The 8,670-nt window shown below is 35.1% G+C and overlaps 2 protein-coding genes across 6 annotated transcripts in view; one reads left to right on the plus strand and one right to left on the minus strand.

Annotated features, from left to right (window-relative positions):
• Positions 1-1,933, plus strand: part of LOC107612611 (protein PAF1 homolog) — a 5,348-nt gene extending 3,415 nt beyond the window's left edge. For all 4 annotated transcript variants that reach the window (XM_021108465.1, XM_016314306.2, XM_021108466.1 and 1 more), the window contains 7 exons: positions 1-119; positions 293-398; positions 697-783; positions 887-955; positions 1,075-1,146; positions 1,237-1,380; positions 1,464-1,933. In XM_021108465.1, the coding sequence (XP_020964124.1) occupies positions 1-119; positions 293-398; positions 697-783; positions 887-955; positions 1,075-1,146; positions 1,237-1,380; positions 1,464-1,595 (729 nt within the window). In that variant the 3' untranslated portion in view covers positions 1,596-1,933. The remainder of the gene's footprint in view (positions 120-292; positions 399-696; positions 784-886; positions 956-1,074; positions 1,147-1,236; positions 1,381-1,463) is intronic.
• Positions 1,959-8,670, minus strand: part of LOC107612610 (MMS19 nucleotide excision repair protein homolog) — a 9,725-nt gene continuing 3,013 nt past the window's right edge. For both annotated transcript variants that reach the window (XM_016314305.2, XM_021108463.1), the window contains exons 7-20: positions 7,640-7,828; positions 7,371-7,424; positions 6,988-7,074; positions 6,202-6,901; positions 5,380-5,759; positions 5,188-5,261; positions 4,777-4,882; positions 3,826-4,643; positions 3,555-3,630; positions 3,334-3,445; positions 2,746-2,822; positions 2,580-2,660; positions 2,327-2,406; positions 1,959-2,232 (exon numbers count right to left, since the gene is read on the minus strand). In XM_016314305.2, the coding sequence (XP_016169791.1) occupies positions 2,220-2,232; positions 2,327-2,406; positions 2,580-2,660; positions 2,746-2,822; positions 3,334-3,445; positions 3,555-3,630; positions 3,826-4,643; positions 4,777-4,882; positions 5,188-5,261; positions 5,380-5,759; positions 6,202-6,901; positions 6,988-7,074; positions 7,371-7,424; positions 7,640-7,828 (2,847 nt within the window). In that variant the 3' untranslated portion in view covers positions 1,959-2,219. The remainder of the gene's footprint in view (positions 2,233-2,326; positions 2,407-2,579; positions 2,661-2,745; positions 2,823-3,333; positions 3,446-3,554; positions 3,631-3,825; positions 4,644-4,776; positions 4,883-5,187; positions 5,262-5,379; positions 5,760-6,201; positions 6,902-6,987; positions 7,075-7,370; positions 7,425-7,639; positions 7,829-8,670) is intronic.

Here is an 8,670-nt window from a genome sequence, read left to right on the forward strand (position 1 = left end):
GAAAGACAAATAAAGGAAATAGAAGCATCATTTGAAGCGGCTAAATCACATCCCGTTCACGCAACTAACAAAGATGTGTATCCTGTTGAGATTCTGCCGTTGCTGCCTGATTTTGATAGGTATGACACCCTATATGCATTGAAAGAATAACTTATCCAGCTGTATCTTATTCATCAGCCGGTTCTTATTTTCGTACACAAAAGTTGAATCATTTGGAACTAAGAGAGTCATACTTTGTTGTGACATTGGAGTTCATATTAATTAAGCTGACATTTGCTGCCCCACTATGCAGGTACGATGATCAGTTTGTTGTTGCGGCATTTGATAATGCTCCTACAGCTGATTCTGAAAGCTACAATAAGTTGGACAAATCTACACGTGACGCCCATGAGTCGCAGGTAACTTATGGTTCTAAGATAATTGAAAGTGATTTTGTTCGGAGACTCATGTATATCCATGTTTGCAAGTGCACACGAATACATGAATATCTATCAACTTTATTCTCTCTCTCTCTCTCTCTCTCTCTCTCTCTCACACACACACACACACATACACAGTTCCAAAAACAGTTGCAGTGTTTGCAATGTGTCTATCTGTCTTGGCACTGTGATGACTATTGTTGCTAACTGCTGCATATGTTTGAATCATAGTCCTACTTATTTATTGGTACATGTCCTATTTATTTTTTGCCCGCAGGCAATTATGAAAAGCTATGTTGCATCTGGTTTGGATCCTGCAAATCCCGAGAAATTCTTAGCTTATATGGTCCCAGCACCTGGAGAGGTAGATTTGCCTCTTATTCAATTTTGCTTCAGTTCTGAAGCACAAGTAACTAGAATTAATACTGTGATTAGCTGCTGGATTTATCTGAACTTTGTGGTGGCAGATGTCAAAGGATATATATGACGAAAACGAAGACGTCTCATATTCTTGGGTCCGCGAATATCACTGGGATGTATGTTGCCATGGATTTTTTCTACCAAAACACTTTTCCAACTTAGTTGTTCATTCATGTATCATCTAGTAAACAATTTCCCTTTTAATACTCCTGGAATCTTTATTTTCCAACAATAGGTACGGGGCGATGATGCACATGACCCTACGACGTACTTGGTTTCGTTTGACGAGTCAGAGGCACGCTATTTGGTATTTCCCTCGAAACACATTTACATCTCTTCCAATGTGATAGCTCATGATTTATTGATTACTCTGTCAATTTGTTAATTTGATATGCAGCCTCTTCCTACAAAGCTTGTTTTAAGAAAAAAGAGAGCCAGAGAGGGAAGATCTGGTGATGAGGTTGAACAATTTCCAATACCTTCAAGAGTGACTGTAAGGCGACGGCCGAACGCCGCTGCAATTGAACTGATGGATTCTGAGGTATGGCATCGTTAATACATCGAAACTCTTGTTTGCTTTCGTAGTCGTAAAATCGTTCCATCTAATATTTTGATGCTTTTAAGGCTTATGCAAATACGAAGGGAGGGGACATAGAAATGGATGATGACGACGACATGGAAGAGCAACATAGAGTTGCTATGCAGCAGCAGGATAATTATCAGTCTAGTGGAGCAGAAGATGACATCTATGATTGATTGATTCTTTGATGCAAATTTTGCTGCTGCACCTTCATGATAATTTCTCCACCAATTTGTTTTTGTATTGATGGTGGCTGGTAGCTGAATTTGAAGTGACTTAAGATTCTCCATTGAAGGATGAAAAATGAGATGAGAATCGCCATGTTATATGCCGATTTCAACTCATACATTGTACTTCCCAATTGTAGGCAGTTTTAAAGTTATAGGTTTTTCTGTTAATTAAAATAGAAAATAATGAAAAATAAGAAAATGTAAAAATATGTGTAAGGTAACATGTTTCTTATTAATTCGGTATATTTGTTGGCCAAATTTTTAAGATCTTAGTTTCTTTGGAACATGCTACTGTTTCTTAGAAAGAACTAATGATAAACAGCATATTTATAGAACAAACTCGATGAAAACTAGCATGTTACATTCATGTCAGTGTCGAAGGTCATTTTGCTTCATTTTGCCAAACTCGCCTTTTTACAAGTAACTATCCACTATGCAACGAAATTGATATTTACAAGTGTTGATATCCACCATTTCAAAAACTTGCAGTTTATTCTTTTGGTGGAAAATCGCACTTCAAGTTGGACGGGAGGACCTTCCAGTAGCTTGGGAAGTTGATTGTGAAGAACATCAATGATGACTCCTATATCAAATTATTGTAAGAAGCAATAACAGAAGTTGTTGCATCAAACAAAATTGTTCATTTTCCCGAAACTAAAGATGATCAAGTTACCAACCATGCACGCCGACATCTGATAGCTTCGCCTCGAACACTTCTCTTTTTATCATCGAGAGCTTTTGATATTGACCGCAGTACCTGTTGTAATCAATAGGATTAAGATGAATAATAACTGTTAGACATGGACAACGCTGTGCATTCAAGGTATTCAACACTTGTGGGAAAGTGAATCATTCAAGTCATAACTGTTATCAAAGAGAATATTAGTCAAAAGATGATAATCATCTATTCAAGCTGAAAGATTCACAAACCTGTGTTCTCATAGGATAGATTCGGGAATGTGGCAGCTCAGACATGGCAAGAAGACATTGAATAGCTGTCTCTCGAACAAGCTGCGTAACAAGAAAATGAGAAACCAACATTAACACCATATATGACATTGGAATATTGGATCTTTGTACAAGGAAGTTCTGATACCGTCTTATTAGGATAATCTACAAGTCTAGTCAGACAGTTGATGATAATATGTGCATTCTCGGTTACAGCTTCTGTTCCTGCATACATAAGATACATAAAAGTGCAGAGTGATAAACATATCCCACAGATAGCATGCTATATCTTTCTATAAACAGCCACATCTGCATGAGCAAGGAACAGGGACATAGGTAATTAACTAATTACAAATTTATAAATACCAGGTATGACGCCAGAACTTAGCAACTGGTATAATGGTCTAATGATCAATGTTCTTATGAAATTAGCAATTTGGAGTTGATCAAATTTCTTTCTCAAGGAAATGACTAAAAGCAACTAAGGGCAGCCTGGTGCACAGCATCCCAGGAAAAGGCCGCACCCAAAGTGTGTAACTAGCCTAATGTAAGTATAAGTGACTAATTCCATGGAGAGAACTCAATTGTTGCTCCAAGGTCTACCCTTTCAAATGACAAAAAGTAATAACAAATGAAAATAAGATTGCATCACATAAATGAAAACCTACTATACACACACCTCTTGGCCATAAAAATTCAGATAACAGAATATGAATTCTATAGGCATTGTAATTACCATTTTTATTGGTCAATATCCCAGATAACAAAAGCAACAGGCCATATAAAATATCTTTATCCTGGACATCCTCTGTTAATATTGACATGCAATCCAGGAGAACTGGTATGAGCTGCAAATTATTGCAAAGAAAATTACTTTAATCAATCATTGATAGAGAAAGTCATTACTAGAATCTAACAAATATATAATTTCGCAATTTTAAAATTTCCCATACTAACCTTGTTTGCGTCATTTAATATAACTATTAGTGGAGTATCAGATATGATATGTGCCATGGCTCGATACAAGAAAGATCTGAGAGTGTAAACAAAATCAGTTTAGACATTTGAAGGGGAGAAAGATAAAAACACCAAAGTCAAAACACTCATTAGTAATATGATGTGGTGTTCGCGTATATAGGGGTTCTAGCGGACAATTCAAGTCTCTAAGGCATCAGAATAATAAAAAGAATACTAAAAAATTACATTCCATTGGGAGAAAAACACCTACCTGGAGAATGAAGGGTGAGAGTTTGTGATCAACTGCTGAAAAACTGGCATCATTGAAGAGAAAAATCGCTGCTTATAAAGTGGCCTAATTATGGCATGAAATTTTTTGTTCAAACAGACATCAGAATCACTCATAAGAACATGAAATGCATCAGCAGCACATTTCATTACTAAAGGATCCAATGGTTGCTCTTCAGTCTTTAAGCACCCTATAAAAATCATAGCGATGTCTTTAATCTTTTCCTGACCACACATAAGCAAACCTTTTCCAATCCATGAGAGCCCACAAACGGCATTGATTTGAAGCAGTCTATCATTTGCACCACCAAGGCATAAATCAGTAATAACCATCGCACTCCCGTTTGCTCCAGTTCTCTGCAACATATCAGACGTGGAAAACCATAATTTTGTGCAGAATATAATATCCAGAGCTTCTTCCAAGGTAAGGTCACTTGAACTTTCTGCACTGCTGGATTTTGAAGCCAATTTATTTATTATAGAACCCAAGGCCTGCGCAGCTGGAACAATGCCTCTGAGATGCATTATCATAAATAGATCCAGAAGTACTCTTATATTTGGAATGCGTGTCTTGGGGCAAACTGCAATAATTGCTGATGCAAATAATGAAAGTATCCACTCATCTCTATCGGAAATGTCATACTGTCCAGGACTAAGTGGCATTCTTTCAACTTTATTTAGCTGAAAGTTAGTATGCGATAACAATACTGTATAAGCTTTTAATATTATCGTATTTTGACTGTCCACAGAGCAACTTGCTACAGAAACTTTCATAACTTTCATTAATGCATCAAGAAGACCCTGAAGTAAAGGCAGAAAATATTTAATATTACTGCTTCGTAGTATTTTTCTTGCATGTAAATGATATCACGTTTGGGATTTCAACAAATATCAACATAGAATATTAATCCATAAGAGTTGCAGGAATATTTACCTTTTCCTCAAAGGGAGCACAAAAATCCATGCAATTTCCTGCATGAGCCCAAATATCTACAGCAAATTGCTCTATGAACTCCTCCGAACATCCGTTCTCATGGATCCTGTCCAAATATGTGCAATTCAAAATATCAGATTGCCAGGAAATTCTACCAGTGTAGATCCTCCTTGTTCCTTGAACATTTTAATTTTAGTTGTAATAGATTGCAATTGTTCTGTTGTTTTAAGTTGTGAACCATTTTGAAAATTTATCATAACAATGTTAATACCATTGTTTAGATTATACGACTTTAGCATTTTATTTCTAATGCAAAATCTCAGATAATTTCACATCTAAGCTGTTGGTGAAGAAAATTCAAATAGGCACAACAAAGGAAATGTAGTATATAAGCTCTGCTGAGTGGAATACCATGGAAGCAACTTGCAAGAATAGCACTCCAAAAGCTGAACAGCAGTTTCAAAAGACCTTGAATTTCTACTGGCCTGCATGAACCATGCCAGAGGATTACAGCCCAAAATCCAAAAGTAAAGCTCACAAAATTATCTAAGGGATTAATATGCACAAATGTTAAAATAATATTTGCAGAAGAGTATTACATACACAAACATCAGATACATTGGCAAATACAACTCCTGTCAACCCTTGAAGAACAGTCAGCATATTTATCTTTCCAGTCATTCCTATCTCAGATAATGCTTTTACTTTGAGTGAAAGAGGTAGATTAATATCATTGATAGAAAGCAGTTCTGCAGCTTTTTCTACGACTAAAATCTTGTAGCTCATCGCCTTTTCAGATTCATCGAACTTTTGAACAAATGAACCAATATGAAATAATGCTTTTAGTGCCGCTTCCCATAGCGTCATTTTATTGGAATCCTCTATTATGATTGACATTAGTTTCTTCAAAATATCCTCAAATATTAACATTGGTACTGGAAAAACATCTGAACAAAACATAGCCAGTATCTGCAAACCCTTCACTGCATGTCAATACCAAAAGCCAAAAACGAGTCAGCAATGAAAATATAAAACAATAAATTCAGAAGGCATGAACCAAAGAAAGACAAATTTGCATCTGAAAGTAAGATGTATGCATGTGAAGTGTATACCCTTTGTTGGAATGCTAATAATAGTTTCGAATGTATTTTATATTACTGATATGCATGTTCTCAAGTTTTGCTGTTTAGACCTACTTTGCCTGTTGTTTCTGTTTTGTCCATTACAAGGATGTCTATGTCTTTTCCTCACAAATGTGATCCTTCCTTTCCAGAAAGTTTTCATCTTTTGTTACACAGAACACACTAGGAGTTCAACACACACTCATAGTGAAGAACCAAATAACAAGAGTAGCAATACAGTTATAATTCTGGATAACAAAGAATTAGCATTTTAGGAGGGGGGGCTAAGAAAAAAAGCATTCACCTCCAACGTATATCTCTGGATCAAGGGGGCATATCTCATTACTTAATGCCAACACTGAACAAAAGGCATTAAACAATGGAGTTGAAAACCTATGAAGCTCAGTGCAGCATGTTTCATGCTCAAGAACATACTGTTCAGACACTGAAAATAATTTCCTGTATCCTTCAAGTAGTTCAATGCAGAGATAAAGTAATCCAAACTTAACTCTCTCAGAGGGAAAAACTTCACCATTTTGTGGGTTATCAAGATTTCCAACAGAAACCACATTATCCATTATTCGGGAGAAATGATTCTGAAATACTTCATTGCAGAAAGAAAGAGAAGTCTTCGCCATGACATGGAGAATACAACCAACACAATGCAGTTTCTTCTTTTCTTGGACAGGAATATTGTTGTATTTCTCATAAGAGGCAGTTGTCTTGATACAAAAGTTGACATCTTCATCATCAATTATTAAGCTAACTAATAAATTGCTATTTTGCAAAATAAGTTGCTGAAGGAGGGATAGAGCTTCTATTACTAGTTCATTCTTTGAGGGGCCAAAACCATTCAAAGGTGCTAGAGTAAAAGAAAAATCTGGGTCCTCCAAATAAGTAGATATGATGTCCTTTATTAAAGGCCACATAGCACGTACATATTTTGCGATTCTCTCTGCTCCATACTTGGAAGAGCAGGCTCTCAGATACCTTAGGGAATCAATCTGAATGCATAGAAAACAAACAAACAGAAAATCTATAATGTTATAGTCTAACACAAAAGATAGAATGACATTCCATTAACACAAACCTTTGCTGAATGTAGCGAGGAAGAAAGCTTCTCAAGTAACAAAGGAACGAGATATGGCTCGAAAAGAGGTGTGGAAGAGAATGCAGCCTGCAGGAAAGTAATATAACAACTGAATAGCATATCCTAGCCAGTTTTTGAATGAAAGATAAAATATTACAAACATTCCATTAGTTGAGGATGACAAGCAACCAAGTTGCATGAAATGAAGACTTAGTATAGATAGTTATAATATAAATGCAAGAAAATTTGTATTTCCTCTTTTTGGGTAAAGCAAACATAATAGGACCAAGGGATCTCCCAAAATAATTGAAAATAACAAGTACTGTGAGAAAATAAAACAGGTAAGACAAACCACCATAAACTTCGAATGAAGTTCCACTTACCATCAAAGCTCTTGACAGATCATCTCTTTGAACATGAGCATCATCACCCACTGGCTGGTAGAGAAACAGAAATCCAGATTACAAATAAATAACAGTCAGAATACAAATAGAATGTCCATCTTGTCAGTCTCCAATGTAACACAATATAACCACTCATATTAGTACTAAAAACATTGTCTGGAACATATATGCTTAATGATGTATGGAAATGAGTAAGCATTATAGAAGATATTCAATTGGGAGAAATATGCAAAAGATTAGAGACTTACGTGTGTAAAGTGAATAGGAAAGTAGGCTTCTAAAATATCAAAAATTTCTTCAACGAAGTTTGTATTTGGACCAGATGGATCAAGATATAATTTTCCGACAGTCTCAATAATATGAAAAATGAGCATTAAACACTCTGGATCCTTTTCTACATCCACAGCTTCACAAATTCCATAAATAAGTTCCTCGCCCTGCAAGAGAGTGAAGAACCAAGGTCTTGTAATTACGAATTTAAATAATAGCTTACATAGATTACTTTGGGATTGCATAATTTAAGTCACATATTTGCCATCATATGTTCATTCCATTTAGTAGGATATCTTATCCTCTCCTATTGAACTTGAATATTTTGTATCTCAATGTTTTCAGTATATTAAAAAATATTGAATTAAGTAAATACCAAAATTCATGCACTACTCAGAAAAAGAAAGAGTCTCATATATACAAATTATACAGTACATAAAGTCCAAAAACACTAAAATAACCATATTTTAAAACACATCAATTGACACTCAATTATAAAAAACAGTTACTATATAATGAAATGGGTGGTAATATACTTTGGTTGCAAGAAGCAACAAATCTAAGCAATTAGATATAAATCAAACGAAATTTGTCTAATCTGCCCTAAATGGAAGAAAACGGAAGTATAATCAAAGAAGGGTATAATATAGCCGATTCAACATGGTCAATTTAATAATTTATATAATATTTAACTATATGTTGATGACCTAAAACATGATACGTCACAGTTTTAATCAACGAAAAAAAAAAACTGAAAAAGACCAGTCCAACTAATATTTTGCTTCAAAGTTTTTGCTGTTTAGATTTAGCCATTTATTAGAAAATGAGTAAATAGCCATTTTGGCACCCGAAAGATTCATTTTTTGACAAAACGGACCTCAACATTTATTTTTGACAAAATGACCCCCAAAAAATATATTACATTTGACAAAGTGACCCAAATGTTTGGTCAATGGTTAATTTACCTAGTCAACTTTAAATTTTTCATTGAAGTACTAATTTATCCTTC

Source organism: Arachis ipaensis, chromosome B08, assembly GCF_000816755.2.
Source record: "Arachis ipaensis cultivar K30076 chromosome B08, Araip1.1, whole genome shotgun sequence".
Classification (NCBI taxonomy): Eukaryota; Viridiplantae; Streptophyta; class Magnoliopsida; order Fabales; family Fabaceae; genus Arachis; species Arachis ipaensis.